Source organism: Sapajus apella, unplaced genomic scaffold, assembly GCF_009761245.1.
Source record: "Sapajus apella isolate SASKATOON/1434 unplaced genomic scaffold, GSC_monkey_1.0 scaffold17, whole genome shotgun sequence".
Classification (NCBI taxonomy): Eukaryota; Metazoa; Chordata; class Mammalia; order Primates; family Cebidae; genus Sapajus; species Sapajus apella.
In genome coordinates this window covers 15,547,502-15,566,592 of record NW_022436957.1, presented here as the reverse complement: position 1 = coordinate 15,566,592, position 19,091 = coordinate 15,547,502, and the positions used below count along the sequence as shown (strand labels likewise).

General features: G+C 43.0%; 1 protein-coding gene across 8 annotated transcripts in view; it reads left to right on the top strand.

Moving 5' to 3' along the window:
- SH3KBP1 (SH3 domain containing kinase binding protein 1) overlaps positions 1–19,091 on the top strand; it is a 374,021-nt gene that overhangs the window by 50,224 nt on the left and 304,706 nt on the right. For 4 of the 8 annotated variants that reach the window (XM_032286049.1, XM_032286045.1, XM_032286053.1 and 1 more), the window contains exon 2: positions 1,482–1,639. In XM_032286049.1, the coding sequence (XP_032141940.1) occupies positions 1,482–1,639 (158 nt within the window). Of the gene's footprint in view, positions 1–1,481; positions 1,640–4,639; positions 4,708–19,091 lie in introns of those variants that run through there. The other 4 variants (XM_032286048.1, XM_032286052.1, XM_032286054.1 and 1 more) reach the window with 2 other exon arrangements.

Here is a 19,091-nt window from a genome sequence, read left to right as displayed (position 1 = left end):
GTGGTGGCTCATTCCTATAATCCCAGCACTTTGGGAGGCTGAGGCAGGTGGATCACCTGAGGTCAGGAGTTCGAGACCAGCCTGGCCAACATGGTGAAACACCATCTCTACTAAAAATACAAACATTAGCAGGGTGTGGTGGTGTACACCTGTAATCCCAGCTACTTGGGGTGCTGAGACAGGAGAATCGCTTGAACCAGGGAGGCGGAGGTTGCAGTGAGCTGAGATTGCACCACTGCACTCCAGCCTGGGCAACAGAGTGACACTCTGTCTTTAAAAAAAAAAGAAGGAAAAGGTTATGAAATTGGTTCATACTGAGGTGGTCATGAGGAGAAGCCCAGTCTAAATGAATTGTATAATTGATACATGCATCAGTTAACTAATTTTTGGATTGATTAATGCTGCTAATTTGCATTGGCACTTTGTCAGTGAGAACACCCACCTTTTTTACCTGTTGCCTTTGCCTGTTGCCAAGTATGAGTGATTGTCATAGATCAGGAAAACAGTGTAATAATGGAATTGATGTGTAAGAGCTCATCTGTTGGGAGGGCAATTGGGGTTCTGATGTAGGCGGTCTGAGACATTGGGCTGGCCAACTAGGCCCTCTGTACCAGCCATCTTTACACGTGTTGTCGCTGCAAGATGGGTGTTACCTCTGTAGGATGGTGTATTAGTTCGTTCGCATGCTACTAATAAAGACATACCCAAGATTGGGTAATTTATAAAGGAAAGAGGTTTCATTGACTCAGTTCAATATGGCTGGGGAGGCCTAACTTAACAATCTTGACAGAAGAGAAAGCAAACACATCCTTCATCACATGGTGGCAGGAAGGAGAAATGCCAAACAAAAGAGGGAAAAGCCCTCTTATAAAACCATCAGATCTTGTGAGAACTTACTCACTATCACAAGAATAGCATGAGGATAACTGCCATCATAATTCAGTTACCTCCTACTGGGTCCCTCTCACAATATATGGGGATTATGGGAACTACAATTCAAGATGAGATTTGAGTGGGGACACAGACCATATCAGATGGGAGTTATTAGCTTTGACATTTTATATAACTGAGACCCAGAGAGGTTAGCATCATATAGTATTGGCAGGGGATGGGAGACCTAAAAGTCAAACTCACATCTATTGTCTGTACTCTGAGCTCAGAGAGACAATGCTGGACCCCCTCTGGGTGGGGCAAATATTGTTAGCTGGATGTCATCATGTGGCTTTCACTCTGAAGCGCCTGCTGACCCCAAGACCTGTAGGCCACGCTGCCTATGCCAGACCACAGACCAGCACTTTGTGGTTTCTGTGCTATAGGCTTCAGGTTAACCAAAATTGGGTTACTGTGTGTGGCCCTGTTATTTTGAATATTTGTAGAGGGGAAGTCCCTTTAATGTGACTTTACTGGCCTTCAAGGGATAGTGGGCCTCAGCCTTCTCCAACATCTGACCTAAATTACTCTGTTTTCCCTGTTCCTTCCAGTGGAGGCCATAGTGGAGTTTGACTACCAGGCCCAGCACGACGATGAGCTGACAATCAGCGTGGGTGAAATCATCACCAACATCAGGAAGGAGGATGGAGGCTGGTGGGAGGGACAGATCAACGGCAGGAGAGGTTTGTTCCCTGACAACTTTGTAAGAGTGAGTACAAAGCAAAACCCTTTTTCCTGTCTCCTGTGTGGGCTCTGCTGACCAAAGGCTGTGGGGGCGCTTGAGGATGAATTGCATAGACTATCTTAGGGGATGGCTTGATGGCTTGACCTCCTATGTGATACCAAGAGAAGCATGTATAGTTTTGCCCTTGGTATCTGGGATACTTATTTTGAAATTGCTTTTTTTTTTTTTTTTTTGTAGAGATGGGGTTTCTCCATGTTAGGCCAGTCTCGAACTCCCAACCTCAGGTGATCCACCCATCTCAGCCTCTCAAAGTGCTGGGATTACAGGTGTGAGCCACTGCTCCCAGCCTGAAATTGCTTTTTTAAGGCTCAGGATGATCTCTTTCCACTGTGTATCACTTCTTAGAAAATGCTGAGGCTGGGAGCAGTGGCTCATGCCTATAATCCCAGCACTCTGGGAGGCCGAGGTAGACGGATGACTTGAGGTCAGGAGTTCGAGACCAGCCTGACCAACATGGTATGGTGAAACCCCGTCTCTACTAAAAAATACAAAAGTTACCCGGGTGTGGTGGCCCACACCTGTAGTCCCAGCTAATTGGGAGGCTGAGGCAGGAGAATTGTTGGAACTCGGGAGGTGGAGTTCAAACTCCATCTGATTGTGAACAGAGATTATGTTACTGCACTCCAAGCCTGGGCAAGAAAGCGTCCCTCAAAAAAAAAAAAAAAAAAAAGAAGGAAAGAAAAGAAAATGCTGGAAAAATGTAAAGCTTGTTAAATTGTTGTATGTACTTGTTTATTTGCTTTGAGAGTTTAAAAGAATTTTACTTTTTTCTATTCCTTGCAAAATGGAGGTAAAACTCAGTTTAGACAGCTTAAATGAAATAGCAATCAAATTAAATGTAGAATCCAGCTAGACATGGTGGCTCATGCCTGTAATCCCGGCACTTTGGGGAGGTTGAGGCAGAGGGTCACTTGAGCCCAGGAGTTCGAGACCAGCCTGGGTAATATAGGGAGACCCCGTCTCTACAAAAATAAAATTAAAAAATTAGCTAGGTGTAGCGGTGTGCACCTGTAGTCCAGGCTACTCAGGAGGTTGAGGTGGGAGGATCACTTGAGCCCAGGAGGTTGAGGCTGCAATGAGCCATGATCATGCCAGAGCCCTCCCTGTCTCTAAATAAATAAATTAATTAATGTAGAATCCAAATTATGCAATGTCTTACATGAATGAATGAATGAATATAGAATTTAAATTATGCAATGTTTTCCACCTTTGTGTTCATATTGCCCCCCTTTTTCTTTGAAACAGAGTCTTGCTTTCTTGCCCAGGTTGGAGTGCAGTGGCATAAACTCCATCTTGGCTCACTGAAACCTCTGCCTCCCAGGATCAAATGATTCTTGGGCCTCCTGAGTAGCTGGGATTACAGATGCATGCCACTACGCCCAACTAATTTTTGTATTTTTTTTTTTAGTAGAGTTGGGGTTTTACCACATTGGCTAGGCTGGTCTCAAACTCCTGACCTCAAGTGATCTGCCCACCTCAGCCTCCTAAAGTGCTGAGATTATAGGTGTGAGCCACCGCGCCTGGCTTATATTACCTTTTTGGTATGAGCAATATTATTTTCCTTTACCCCTTTATGTCCATGAAGCACTGAACAAAACTTCTTCAGTAAGGTTTTGAAAATTATGCCTTTTGCAGAAGTCATCTATGGGTTAATTATAAAAATGTAACTCATTCATATTAATCAGTTACCACACAGTTGTAAGTAATAGTTTGAATTGTTGGGTAGAAAAGGATCACCTGCCGGCTGTTCCTCATGGGAAATACTGACTAGGTCTAAAAGCCCCGGTGCCATAAACTTTCTATCTCACACTGGAGAAGAATGGATTGTTCTCAGAAGAATGGATTGTCCTCAGTAGGAAGACCTGCATTCAAAAGTCCTCGGATCCCCTGCTGTAGTCTCCCTAGTACCAGACAATATTTAAGAGGGAGTGTGCCGTGGATACAGGGAGGCAGGTAGTATGGGGAACCTTGGGCCCAGAGAAGCAGGTGGCCTCCGCCAAAGGAGTTCTGAGGGCTGGGTGGGAGGGTTTTTTTTTTTTAATGACAAGGGGTTGTTGATGAAAAATGTGTGATGCACACTGGATTTCCAGTCACTGCCCTTTCAGAGTTGAAAATGAATAGGAACCTAGTTAAATCTTTCTTTAGGATCTTGTCTCAGGGTCATCTTGCCAGCGTTTCTGTTTTCTCTTTGGTGTGAGGAAGCTGGGGAGAGTTTTGTAGGGAACATGCTACTAAACATTGCTTTCTGGAGTTGTAGGAATATAGGCTTTCCCCCCACTGGACTACACTTGAATCCAGCTCTCTCCCATTTTAAGAGTGAGAAAGTGCTGCATCTGGGCCATTGCAGATTGACGCTGTTGAGGTGCGAATGGGAGTTCGTTTGCATATCCAAACAAAGACCCCAGTTTTAGGAAAGGAGTATCCCAGAAGTTGAGCTGCATTCTAGTGTGGAAAGAGGGTTTTTCCAGATAAAAGGGGCAGTGGTTAGAGTGAAGATGAAGGAGGAAGGAATGAGAGAGGAGGACTATGGGAAAGAGAAAAGACCTAGGGAAGGAGAGAAGACTGTGGGAAGGAGAGGAAGATTGTAGCAAAGTAAGCAGGACTGTGGGGAAGAGAGATGAGGGCCCTGGGAAGGAAGGAGGACTGTGGGAAGGTGAGGTGGATGGTGGGAAAGAGGGAGGAGGACCCTAGGAAGGAAGGTCCATGGGAAGTGGAGGAGGATCATGGGAAAGAGAGAGGAGGACCCTGGGAAAGCGGGAGTGCTGTGGGAAAGCAAGGAGGACTGTGGGAAAGAGGGAGGAGGACCCTGGGAAGGAGGGAGGACTGTGGGAAGGGGAGGAAGACTGTGGGAAAGAGAGAGGAGGACCCTGGGAAGGAAGTAAGAATGCGGGAAGGCAAGGAGGACTGTGGGAAAGAGGGAGGAGGGCCCTGGGAAGGAGAGAGGACTGTGGGAAGGAGAGGAGGACCATGGGAAAGAGAGAGGAGGAGCCTGGGAAGGAGAAGGGACTGCAGCATCAGCTCCAGTTTTGAGGGTAGGTTGTATTTTGAACACCTTTAATGTGTCTTGTTGGCTTAGTCACCTCATTTTAAACCACAAATCCACAGAATCACAGAACTGAGTTGGAAGGCACTGAGAAAGCCTAGGGAATTTGCTCATAGCATAGGGCGGGCGCGCTGTCAGTGACTGTGGAGGAAACCAGGGCAGGGAAATGCAGTGCAGGAACTGCCCACGAGAGAGCTGGAACCTGACCCTCCTCCTTACTCAAAGAGGACTCCTCGCTGTGAAATGGAGGTGATGTCTTGACCACCAGGAGGTCTCCCCATTGCCCCACCTGCTCTGCTTTGGGCTAGGCCTGTGTGGGCATGGCAGCAGGCTCCTATCCTGTGGCTTCCCATAAGCTTTGGCTCAAGGGAAGCCCTGGTGGGAGACAGCAGGGTGGGAGGGAGACCAGTGAGATTGGGGGTGGGGGGAGGCGGTTATCCCACCAGCTCCCTGCCAATGGGGATTTTGGGCAGGCCGTGTCCCTCACGGTATGGGTGGCTGCTCCAATCAGGTTTACCTTCCTCCTTACCCCTCTTTCCTCATTCCTTCAGGTCTGGGGGCTTCCTTGTTTCTAGCCCTGGACTATCACCTTGAGCTTTCTCTATACCTCACCCACCCTGTGAAAGTCTCTATTAATCCCACCCCAGATTACCCTAATTCAAGTGGGCCATCTGTTTCCTTTTGAGAACCCGACTACCTCATCGGCGTGCTCAGAGGATTAAACCAGAGAGTGCTGGAAATTGTTTAGCACAGTGGCCAGCCGTGCAGTGAGTGTGCAGCAGTGCTGGTCACCAGGTGAGAGAAATGGGTCCTCTCCTCTGGGCCTGAATTGCTCTGCTCTCACCTGCTCAGGTGTCCTCTAGTTTCAGCTGGCGCACTTCCAGGGAGGGGAAGTCATGCTCTTGGGAGATGCTTGTTCCACCTAGGGCAGAAAGGATATAACAGGAGCGGCTAGGGCTGCGCTACTTGTAGCTGTCACATTTGGCAGAAAAAGAAACTTCTATTCTTTCAGATGGCTGAGTCTATTTTCAAGTCTTCACCCACTGGAAATGTTTTAGGCCTATTATTGAAAATTCAGTAGGTGGATGCAGTGGAGTTTAACAATAACCAGAACTCTGTAGAGAATTTTAAAAGCTGAAAATGCATCTTTAAGTAATAATAATCATATTGGCATAGGTGTGCACTTTTGAAAGTGGCTTTATGTATGTCCTATTTAGTGTAAGAATAACATGTCCCCAGATTGAATTGGATAATCTTGTGTAATCCCATTTTTATACCTGCTTGCCTTTCTGTCCATGTTACCACTGTCAGAGAGCCTACCTTAAGCATTTTTTTAAAATTTTTGAGACAGGGGTTACACTCTGTTGCCCAGGCTGGAGTGCAATGCCATGTTCGTGGCTCACTGCAGTGTTGACCTCCTAGGCTCAAGTAATCCTCCCACCTCAGCCTTCTGAGTAGCTGGGACTGTAGGCTCAGCACAGCACCACACCTGGCTAATTTTTGTATTTTTAGTAGAGACAGGGTTTTGCCTTATTGCCCAGGCTGGTCTTGAACTTCTGTCCTCATGATCCTTGCCTCAGCCTCCCAGAATGCTGGGATTATAGGTGTGAGCCACCACTCCTGGCTAAGCATTTTCTTGATTCATTTATCAGATCCTTATTCAGTGTCCTTTTTGAGCATGGTCCCCCAGAGTGTTGGGATTCAGTATTTGCCCTCATCTCAGTGCTGTCTCAGCCTCTCAAGAGAAAAACACCAGCCATTCCCCTGCTATACTGAGCGGCAGGCCATCCCATTGTTAAGAAGATACCAGTGCTTTGTCAGCTCTCAGGCTATTTTTCATCATGCAGAAATGTACCCAGCTAGGCCACATGCCTTTTTAGGTTTGTCTCTCTTTTATTTAGTTTGTTCTTATTTATGTATTGTAAACATGGAAGAAAAATCTTTTAAAATCTTTCTTTTCTTTCTCTTTCTCCTCACCCATGTCTTTTTTTTGAGACAGGGTCTTGTACTGTCACCCAGGCTGCAGTGCAGTGGCATGATCACGGCTCACTGCAGCCTCAAACTCCTGGGCTCAAGCACTTCTCCCACCCAGCTTCCTGAGTAGCTGGGACCACAGGTGTGAGACATCGTGCCTGGCTAATTAAAAAAAAATTGTAGAGGGGTCTCACTATGTTGCCTAGGCTGGTCTTGAACTCTTGGACTCAAGAGATCCTCTCACTTTGGCCTCCCAAACTGTTGGGATTATAGGCATGAGCCACTATGCCTGGCCCCCACCCGCTTATTTTGGAATACATTTTTCTTTATCCCTTCCCTTTAAAAAAGTATTTGTTTTTAAGGTGAAATTTATGTAGAGTAAAATGCACAAGTCATATGTCTACGGCTTGATGATTTTTTTGTTTCTACGTAAGTGTGTACGTCTATAACCACCACCCAGATCAAGACTATTTCTTTTTTTTTTTTTTATTTAATATTTTATTTTATTTTATTTTTTCCCATTTATTTATTTTATTGCATTTTAGGTTTTAGGGTACATGTGAAGAACATGCAAAATTGTTGCATAGGAACACACGTGGCAGTGTGATTTGCTGCCTTCCTCCCTGTCACCTACATCTGGCATTTCTCCCCTTGCTATCTCTCCCCAGCTTCCCACCCCCCACCGTCCCTCCCCTATTTCCCACAAACTGACCCCAGTGTGTAGTGCTCCCCTCCCTGTGTCCATGTGTTCTCATTGTTCAACACCCGCCTATGAGTGAGAACATGCGGTGTTTGATCTTCTGCTCTTCTGTCAGTTTGCTGAGAATGATGGTTTCTAGGTTCATCCATGTCCCTACAAAGGACCCAAACTCATCGTTTTTGATGGCTGCATAATATTCCATGGTGTATATGTGCCACATTTTCCCTATCCAGTCTATCGTCAATGGGCATTTGGGTTGGTTCCAGGTCTTTGCTATTGTAAACAGTGCTGCAATGAACATTCGTGTGCACGTGTCCTTATAGTAGAACGATTTGTAATCCTTTGGATATATACCCAGTAATGGGATTGCTGGGTCAAATGGAATTTCTATTTCTATGTCCTTGAGGAATCGCCACACTGTCTTCCACAATGGCTGAACTAATTTACACTCCCACCAACAGTGTAAAAGTGTTCCTATTTCTCCACATCCTCTCCAGCATCTGTTGTCTCCAGATTTTTTAATGATCGCCATTCTAACTGGCGTGAGATGGTATCTCAATGTAGTTTTGATTTGCATTTCTCTGATGAGCAGCGATGATGAGCATTTTTTCATATGTTTGTTGGCCTCATGTATGTCTTCTTTTGTAAAGTGTCTGTTCATATCCTTTGCCCACTTTTGAATGGGCTTGTTGGTTTTTTTCTTGTAAATCTGTTTTAGTTCTTTGTAAATTTTAGATATCAGCCCTTTGTCAGATGGGTAAACTGCAAAAATTTTTTCCCAATCTGTTGGTTGCCGATTCACTCTAATGATTGTTTCTTTTGCTGTGCAGAAGCTGTGGAGTTTGATTAGGTCCCATTTGTCTATTTTGGCTTTTGTTGTCAATGCATTTGGTGTTTTGGTCATGAAGTCCTTGCCTACACCTACGTCCTGAATGGTTTTGCCTAGATTTTCTTCTAGGGTTTTTATGGTGTTAGGTCTTATGTTTAAGTCTTTAATCCATCTGGAGTTAATTTTAGTGTAAGGTGTCAGGAAGGGGTCCAGTTTCTGCTTTCTGCACATAGCTAGCCAGCTTTCCCAACACCATTTATTGAACAGGGAATCCTTTCCCCATTGCTTGTTTTTGTCTGGTTTGTCAAAGATCAGGTGGTTGTAGATATGTTGTGTTGCCTCCGAGACCTCTGTTCTGTTCCATTGGTCTATATCTCTGTTTTGGTACCAGTACCATGCTGTTTTGATTACTGTAGCCTTGTAGTATAGTTTGAAGTCTGGTAGTGTGATGCCTCCCGCTTTGTTCTTTTTGCTTAGAATTGACTTGGCTATGCGGGCTCTCTTTTGGTTCCATATGAAGTTTAAGGTGGTTTTTTCCAGTTCTGCGAAGAAGGTCATTGGTAGCTTGATGGGGATAGCATTGAATCTGTAAATTACTTTGGGCAGTATGGCCATTTTCACGATCTTGATTCTTCCTAACCATGAACATGGAATGTTTCTCCATCTGTTTGTGTCCTCTCTTATTTCGTTGAGCAGTGGCTTGTAGTTCTCCTTGAAGAGGTCCTTTACATTCCTTGTTAGTTGTATTCCTAGGTATTTTATTCTCTTTGTGGCAATTGTGAATGGAAGTTTGTTCTTGATTTGGCTCTCTTTAAGTCTGTTATTGGTGTATAGGAATGCATGTGATTTTTGCACATTGATTTTGTATCCTGAGACTTTGCTGAAGTTGCTTATCAGTTTCAGGAGGTTTGGGGCTGAGACGATGGGGTCTTCTAGATATAAAATCATGTCATCTGCAAATAGAGACAATTTGACTTCCTCCTTTCCTATTTGAATGCCCTTTATTTCTTTTTCTTGTCTGATTGCTCAGGCTAGAACTTCTAATACTATATTGAATAGCAGCGGTGATAGAGGGCATCCTTGTCTGGTGCCACATTTCAAGGGGAATGCTTCCACTTTTTGCCCATTCAGTATGATATTGGCTGTTGGTTTGTCATAAATAGCTTTTATTATTTTGAGATACGTTCCATCGATACCTAGCTTAGTGAGTGTTTTTAGCATAAAGGGCTGCTGAATTTTGTCAAAGGCCTTCTCTGCATCAATTGAGATAATCATGTGGTTTTTGTCTTTGGTTCTGTTTATGTGGTGAATTACGTTTATAGACTTGCGTATGTTGAACCAGCCTTGCATCCCCGGGATGAAGCCTACTTGATCATGGTGGATAAGCTTTTTGATGTGCTGTTGCAATCGGCTTGTCAGTATTTTATTGAAGATTTTTGCATCTATGTTCATCATGGATATTGGCCTGAAGTTTTCTTTTCTTGTTGAGTCTCTGCCGGGTTTTGGAATCAGTATGATGTTGGTGTCGTAAAATGATTTGGGAAGAATTCCCTCTTTTTGTATTGTTTGGAATAGTTTCAGAAGAAATGGTACCAGCTCCTCTTTGTATGTCTGGTAGAATTCAGCTGAGAACCCATCTGGACCTGGGCTTTTTTTGGGTGGTAAGCTCTTAATTGCTGCCTCAACTTCAGACCTTGTTATGGGTCTGTTCAGGGTTTCGGCTTCTTCCTGGTTTAGGCTTGGCAGGAGGCAAGTGTCCAGGAATTTATCCATTTCTTCCAGGTTTATTAGTTTGTGTGCATAGAGTTGTTTGTAATAATCTCTGATGATGGTTTGAATTTCTGTGGAATCTGTGGTGATATCCCCTTGATCGTTTTTTATTGCATCAATTTGGTTATTCTCTCTTTTCTTTTTTATTAATCTGGCTAGTGGTCTGTCTATTTTGTTGATCTTTTCAAAAAACCAGCTCCTGGATTTATTGATTTTTTTGAAGGGTTTTTTGTGTCTCTATCTCCTTCAGTTCTGCTCTGATCTTAGCTATTTCTTGTCTTCTGCTAGACTTTGAGTTTTTTTGATCTTGCTCCTCTAGCTCTTTCAGTTTTGACGATAGGGTGTCAATTTTTGATCTCTCCTTGCTTCTCATGTGGGCACTTATTGCTATATATTTTCCTCTAGAGACTGCTTTAAATGTGTCCCAGAGATTCTGGTATGTTGTGTCTTCATTCTCGTTGGTTTCGAAGAACATCTTTATTTCTGCCTTCTCTAGAAAGTTCCACCATGCTGATGCAAGGGAAGGGGAAATGTCAGAGGCATTGGAACCAGAGCAACTGCATCTTGAATAGGGATTAGGTAAAATAAGGCTGAGACCTACTAGGCTGCATTCCTAGATGGTTAGGCATTCTAAGTCACAGGATGAGGTAGGAGGTCAGCATGAGATACAGATCATAAAGACATTGCTGATAAAACAAGATGCAGTAAAGAATCTGGCTAAAACCCACCAAAACCAGGATGGCAACGAGAGTGACCTCTGGTCATCCTCACTGCTCTACTCCCATTGGTGCCATGACAGTTTACAAATGCCATGGCAACTTAAGGAAATTACCCTATATGGTCTAAAAAGTGGGGAACTCACAGTTCTGGGAATGGCCCACCTCTTTTTTGGAAAACTCATGAATAATCCACCCCTTGTGTAGCATATAATCAAGAAATAACCATAAAAATGGGCAACCAGCAGCCCTTGGGGCTGCTCTGCCAATGGAGTAGCCATTCTTTTATTCCTTTACTTATTTAATAAACTTACTTTCACTTAAAAAAAAAAAAAAGAAAGTTTCACCATACCTTTTCCCAGTGATTCCCCTCCCCCTAGGGAATTGATCATCATGCATTAGTTTTGCCTGTACTAGATTTTTTTTTTTTTTTTTTGAGACCGTGTCTTGCTTTGTCACCAGACTGGAGTGCAGTGGTGCAGTCTCAGCTCACTGCAACCTCTACCTCCCGGGTATGAGCGATTCTCCTGTCTCAGCCTCCCGAGTAGCTGGGACTATAGCTGAGAACCACCATACCCAGCGAATTTTTGTACTTTTAGTAGAGATGGGGTTTCACCATGTTGGCCAGGGATGGTCTCGATCTCTTGACCTTGTGATCTACCTGTCTCAGCCTCCTAAAGTGCTGGGATTACAGGTGTGAGCCACCATGCCTGGCCTGCCTGTACTATAATTTTATATAAATGGAGTCATATAATATGTGTTCTTTTATATATGGCTGGTACACAACAAAATGTTTTTTGCATATATCAGTACTTTGTTCTTGCTGTATAATATCTCATTATAATGAATATCCCATAATTCGTTTAGTATTCTGTTGATGGACATTTGGGTTGTTTCCAGTTTGAAGATTTTATTGATAGAAGCTCTGAACATTCTTGTATGTTGTCTTATGGACATTAGCACTAATTGCTGTTGTGTATACACACATGTAAGAGTGGAATTGCTGCCGTCACTGACTTTCAACACATAGATTTTTCTGTATGTAAAGCTTTGGCTTCCATTGGGTGGTGGGGAGGAGGTGCCATATCTGTGCCTGGAGCCTCATTTGCACCACTCAGCTAATCAGCCTGAATCTTGTTATAATGTAGCCACCTATGAATATACTGGTGAGGCACCCTGAAGCATAGAACCTAGCCTCCCAGTGATGATTTGATTATTGGGCCCAGGAACTGTCAAAGGCTTTCTTAATTTTTTTTTTTTTTTTTTTTTTGGAGACAGAGTCTTGCTCTGTTACCCAGCATGGAGTGTAGTGGTGGGATTATAGCTCACTGTAGCTTCAAACTCCCAGGCTCAAGTGATCCTCCTGCCACAGCCTCCCAAGTAGCCGGAACCACAGGGGCATGCCACCTCACCTGGCTAATTTTTTGTATAGATGGGGTTTTGCCATGTTGCCCAGGCTGGTCTCCAACTCTTACCACCCGCCTTGGCCTCCCAAAGTGCTGGGATTATAGGTGTGAGCCACTGTGCCTGGCTGGGTCTTGCTATGTTGTTCAGGCTGGTCTTGAACTCCTGGGCTCAAGTGATACTCCCACCTTGGCCTGCCAAAGCGCTGGGATTATAAGTATGAGCCACTATGCCAGGCCTATTCTTATATTGTTAAGAACATACAAATAGCATGTGTCAAAGTTTTGTTGAGCTAATTTAATGAGGGAACTAGCAGAATAACAAAACCAACTCAGTGAGAATATGAGGAACTCAGTGGAAAAAGGAATGTTCAAATAAGATTGCCAAATTAGGTTCAAAGCTGGTTCATGTCTTAGAGAACAATAAAATCTTTACCATTAGGGTTATCATCTCTACCAGAAAAGAAAAAAGAGAAAACAGCGTACCTTATCATTGTTCTGCATTATCTTCTGACTTACAGGGTTGCAAAATATCCTAGTAGTTAGTTAAATCAAATCACATTTTCGGTGTCAGATGACCCTCCTGGTGGAGGGGTGGGGAGAGTGCTTATTGAAAATGCAATAGCATGACATTAAAAGGTCACATGATCATCTTTTTTGCCTAGTTTCTAAGTTTTGGGTTTTTTTTTTTTTTTTTTTTTTTAGCAGACCATGACAGACCTTAGTATGGAGTACAATAATAGGAAAAACTAGGATGAGTCCTTAAAGTCATTTAATGAAAAAAAAAACAAAAAACAAAAACAAAGACCACTTCTGGAAACTCAGACTGCCACCTAAAACAGAAAGCCAGGCACCTATTTCAGGTAGATATGGACTCTTTCACAGGGGTTAATTTTTCTATCTTGGATTTAATTACCAGCATCTCATTTTTAAAACCTTACCCTCAGATCCAGACAACATTGTTCTTTAGTCAAGCAAAGTATGTATAAGCAGCCGTTTCCTGAGTTCTCCTGGCAGGGACCCACAACCATACATTTTCAAATGAATTTTAAAAAGAAAAAAGCTCTGAAACTATAGCTCGGGCTGATGTGCATATGTCTGTCTGCTCTGTTAGGGGACATTTTTCTGTTAGGGGACATTTGATAAAGTTCAGCAGGACACAGGCCCTCAACATTTTGTAGCTCACAGATAGACATGTGGAAGGCAGGAAGCTATGATAGGGGTTAAAAGAATATGCTTGTTGATCTTTAAGTTTATCTAACTCTGTGAGGAAGTGAGCTGTTTTCTCTGCCTGTTTTTGTATGTGTTCGGCAAAAGTACATTTTCCCCTCTGCCTGCCCAGTTGTTGAAGGGTGAAGTGTGTACACTTGCAGCTTGCATGTCCTGTGTGTGCTGAGCATAACCATTTGCAGCTTGCTTGCCATGACATCAGCTTTCATTTGCTAGATGTTTTAGATTTCTGGCACATTCAGAGCCCATTTTGATATTTGTGTAAAGTGGTTGGTGAATGTGATTGTTCTTTCTTGATCCATGAGGCAAAAGACCAGTATTTTGCATAATTGTACCACTTTGACATAAAGCTCACAGTTACTTTGTTCTTCTTGATTTATGAAGGGATCACAAATCTACTTCAACAAGTGTCATAAAGTAGAGATTTTCAGGTTGCTGTTCTACATTCAAAGACCCTGACATGGGTCTCTTTAATCACATTTCACTTTTCTTTAAACTTTTAACTTAAGGGCCATTAATTTTGTGGATTATATGGATAATTGTTTTCAAGATTCTTGTCTCCAGAAGGTAGCAGTAATTGTTCTGGGTTTGTTTGTTTATTTATTTATTTAGAGACAGTGTCTCACTCCGTTGCCCAGGCTGGAGTGTAGTTGTGTGATCATGGCTCACTGCAGCCTCAACCTCCCAGGCTCAGGTGATTCTCCCACCTCAGCCTCCTGAGTAACTGGGACTGCAGGCATGCACCACCTCACTTGGTTCTTTTTTTTAAACAAAATTTTCGTAGAGGTGGGGATATCACCATGTTGCCTAGGCTGTTATTGAACTCCTGGGCTCGAGTGATCCTCTCGCCTTGGCCTCCCAAAATGCCAGAGTTACATGTGGGAGCCACCATGCCCAGCCCAGGTATGTATTATAATATGCAGAGCTTCATCTTGCTCACAACATTTAGTCCTGGTGTCCTTGGGCATGTGGGCATCTGCTGTGTGTTAGGCACCAGAGGATGTAAACACCAATGAGACAGACTGAATGGAATATTGTCACTAATGTAACTTCTCCTAGAGGATGGTAGTTTTAGCTCCTATGACCTGCCTTGGGGAATTCTGTGCTTTAAACATTGTTCTATAAAAAAAAATTCTGGGCCGGGCGCTGTGGCTCAAGCCTGTAATCCCAGCACTTTGGGAGGCCGAGGCGGGTGGATCACGAGGTCAAGAGATCGAGACCATCCTGGTCAACATGGTGAAACCCCTTCTCTACTATAAAAAAAAAAAAAAATACAAAAAATTAGCTGGGCATGGTGGCGTGTGCCTGTAATCCCAGCTACTCAGGAGGCTGAGGCAGGAGAATTGCCTGAACCTAGGAGGCGGAGGTTGCGGTGAGCCGAGATCGCGCCATTGCACTCCAGCCTGGGTAACAAGAGTGAAACTCCGTCTCAAGAAAAAAAAAAAAAAAAAAAAAAAAATTCTGTAAAGGTGTTCCAGATTAAAATGCCACTTGAGAATTTCCTGGCTGAATTCATCCGGCAACTGTTAGAATGTGCTAAATGAACCCACAGTTAGCTTTTTGGCCTTGATGGCTGTGTTACTTTATGGAGTAATAATGGCTGCATTCTATTCAAGGTTTACTGGCTGTCTGGCATTGTATATATAATCTACCCATGTATGTCTGTATATAGTGACTAAAATTTGTTAAGCACTTAATGTATGCCAGGCAGGAAGGAGGCTAAGCCCTTTCCATGTTTTTTTTTTGTTTGTTTTTTGAGATTGAGTCTTGCTGTGTCACCCAGGCTGGAGTGCAGTGGCGTAATCTGGGCTCACTTGAACCTCTGCCTCCTGGGTTCAAGCATTTCTTGTGCCTCAGCCTCCTGAGTAGCTGAGATTATAGGCGTGTGCCACCACACCTGGCTAATTTTATATTTTTAGTAGAGACGGGGTTTTGCCATGTTGGCCAGGCTGGTCTCAAATTCCTGGTCTCAAGTGATCTACCTGCCTCAGCCTCCCAAAGTGCCGAGATTACAGGCATGAGCCACCGTGCCCAGCCCCTTTCCATGTTTTATATCTCATTAAATTCTTCTACCACTCTATGACATTGGTACTGTTTTTATCGTATATATTTTTCAGAAGAGGTAACAGGCATATCAGTGTTAAAGGCCATACCCACAGTCACACAAGCTAGTGAGGAGCAGAGAGAGCATTGGAATCCAGGCCAGCAGGCTCTGCAACCTGAGCTCAAGCAGGCAGCTTTATCTGGGTATCTGAATTGTCCTGATAGGGCTGCGTTCCTCACCATTATTGTCTGCTGTATTATGCCTTCCCCAAGTGTCCAATCAGGTGGAATCATGGTATTTAACTGATTTCTGTCTGCATTTTAAGGAATTCTCTTCGAAAGTTGGCTATTTCAACTCTGAAGAACAACCTTTGCCTGGAATTATGGGCTTGTACTGTTTTTCCTACAAATTCTGAAATTAAGGCAATTAGGGAAAATATTTCATTGTTATTAATTTGTAAGCAAACTTGTCATTTTGCAGTGTTCAGGCTATGCTTTCTAGAAGGAGCTTGACTGTCTTTTTTGTCAGTGGTGAATAATCAAGATGTGTGACTATCCAATTGTTTCCCATCCACGAGGCCCTCAAAACCAACCAATTCTAGCCTCGAATTATTCTTGAAACTTTAAACATACAGTTTTCTTTCAGAAAAACAATTTCTAAAACTAACAGCTGGAACCTGTTAGATTCTGTTGCGAGAAATGTTATTCCAAGTAGGGTCTAGAGTAATTAAGTACAAGTGTGTTACCAGTAAGAGCCCACATCATTTGGTGGTTTCCTCAGGCTTTGTAACTGTTGTAGTGCAGAAAATGTGGTGGAGTGGGGCAGTCTTGTGACTCAGGGAGAGCTGTGACCTCGGTGAGTTTTAGTCCCCTGACTGAGTTGATCGTGGTGATTATGCATAATAGAATCTTATTTTCTTAATGGCAAGATTATCGAATCTTAGCTTGGAAAGGGACTTTAAGATCATGTGTTTTAACCCTTAGCTTTCTACCAGATCAAAATATAAACCATCTGGGATACCACTGTGATCATTACTGGATATTTAAACTTGTAAAGCTTGGGGCTCCCACAGTGACTCCATGTCAGTGTGTCTCTAACCTGGTCCAGGTGTGTTGCATCATCAGCATTTTGTGGTGGGGGCAGGAGTAGGGATGGAAGCCTTAGAATCTTTTTAAAAGTTCAAGTGGCTGGGTGCCTGACCAATTGTTTTGTGTTCCCTAGTAAGAACAAAATAAAATAAATGGAATTGCAGAAAACTCATAAGAATTACAGTGCTCTTCCAGGCGCAGCGGCTCATGCTTGTAATCTCAGCACTTTGGGAGACCAAGGTGGGTGGATCATCTGAGGTTGGGAGTTCGAGAGCAGCCTGACTAACATGGAGAAACCCTGTCTCTACTAAAAAAATACAAAAATAGCTGGGTGTGGTGGCGCATAACTGTAATCCCAGCTACTGGGGAGGCCGAGGCAGGAGAATCTTTTGAACCTGGGAGTCGGAGGTTGCGATGAGCCAAGATTGCACCATTGCACTCCAGCCTGGGCAACAAAAACAAAACTTTGTCTCCAAAAAAAAAAAAAAAAAAAAAGTTCAGGTGATTCTGCTGCTTGATAGAGCTTGGTCATTCATTTTGGACAATGTACTGATAGGGTAGTACCATCTTTTTAAATCTAGTATCTTTTCTCAAGACCATGGATTGGTAGCTGGTGACTTCAATTTGAAAAATGTTTTCATCTTATTTCTAAAGTAGCTTTATGAATAAAGTATTAATAGCTATATTAGTGAATATATAAGGAAACACAAGCATGCTGAAAATTATTTTAAAAGTTTACTACAAACACACAGAGAATGTAGTGAGCTCAATTTAAGTCCATTAGAATTAATACATTCTGGCTGGGTGTGGCGGCTAATATCTGTAATCCCAGCACTTTATGAGGCCAAGGCAGGCAGATAACTTTAGGCTAGAAGTTCGAGACCAGACTGTTCAACATGGTGAAACCTGTCTCTACTAAAAATATGAAAATTAGCCAGGCATGGTGGCCCATGCCTGTAGTCCCAGCTACTTAGAGGCTGAGGCACAAAAATCACTTGAACCTGGCAAGCAGAGGTTACAGTGAGCCGAGATTGTGCCACTGCACTCTAGCCTGGGCAACGGAGTGAGACTCTGTCTCAAAAAACAAACAAACAAACAAACAAACAAACAAAAAACCCCAAAGAGAATCAATACATTCTAATTGCAGAACTTCTGGACTCAATAATTAACTCCGTCCCATTCTCTACCTGGTGGTAGTGAGGTAGGCACAATTTCTAGGTATGGCCCTTAAATTCTACTTGTAAGTCCCCACAACCTGTACATGTGATGAGCTGTCACTTCAGAGATTGTGTTATGTTATATGGCACAATTGATCTTTAAACAGGGAGGTGGGTCTAGCATGAGTCCTTAAGAGCAGAGAACTTTCTCTTGTCTAGTGGCAGAAGAGAAAGTCAGAGGAAGACTTGCTGCTTTGAAGATGGAGGGGTCATGTGAGAAAGAATATGCACAGCCTATAGGAACAGAGTAGACCTTGGCTGGTAGTCAGGAAAGAAATGGAAACCTCAGACCTACGGCTGCAAGGTACTGGATTCTGCCAACAACTTGAGTGAATTTGGACATGGGTTAGTCTCCCAAGCTTCCAGATAAAAGTCTGGTCTGTTGATGTCTTGATATTGGCCCGCGAGACCTTGAGTGAACAAAGAACCCAGTTGAGCCTACCAGGACCTTTGACCTACAGAACTATGAGATAATAAATGGATGTTGTTTTAGGCAACCCATGGCAGCAATCCCTTCATCTGCTGGTATGTTGTCAGTGGAGACTGACGGGGGATTCTGGACTTCCATCACATCCTTCCACTCAGCAGTGGTAGGCAGCTCCCCCTCCCCACTAGAAAATGGGGAAAATCTTGTAGAGTGGGTAGCTGAAGAAAGGAATTCATTAAAGGGATAGTCCCTGCCTGCATTAGAAGTCCTGGGCAAACAACTCCTAACCCACCTACATGTGAATCTGACTAGAACGAACATGCCAAAAAGTTTAGCAGTAGAAACTTTAACATGGAATATCACCCAGGTTTTCAGAATGGCCTCTAAAAGGCCATTACTTACTTCATCTCTAAGTAAAAGAGATGAAGCAGACCAGAATAGTACTGCAAGGGCTCTGAAATTAAACTACCATTAAAACTACAGCCCACAAAAGTAGCCCAGGATGTGCATACTTAGCCTTAATAGGGTTAATGCCTGCTAAAATTTAAATAATATCTAGAGTCTTGTAAGATAATAACTCAAATGCCCTAGATACATTTTAAAAAAAATTACTTGTCATACCAAGAACCAGGAAAATCACAACTTGAATGAGAAAAGCCAATCAACAGATACTAATACTGAGAAGACTCAGATGTTAGAATTATCTGACAAAGGTTTTAAAGCATCTGTCATAAAGGTGCTTTAATAAGCAATTTCAAATACTCTTGAAACAAATGAAAAATTAGAAAATCTCAGCAAATAAATGGGTTTTTAAAAAATGGAAGTTATTGAACCAAAAAATAAACAAGTTAAAAAGCTTACCAGATGAGCTCAATAATAGATGACAGAGGAAAGAATCAGTGAACTTGAAAATGGATCAATGAAATTTACTCATTCTGAACAACAGATAGAAAATAGTCTGAAAAAAAAAATGAA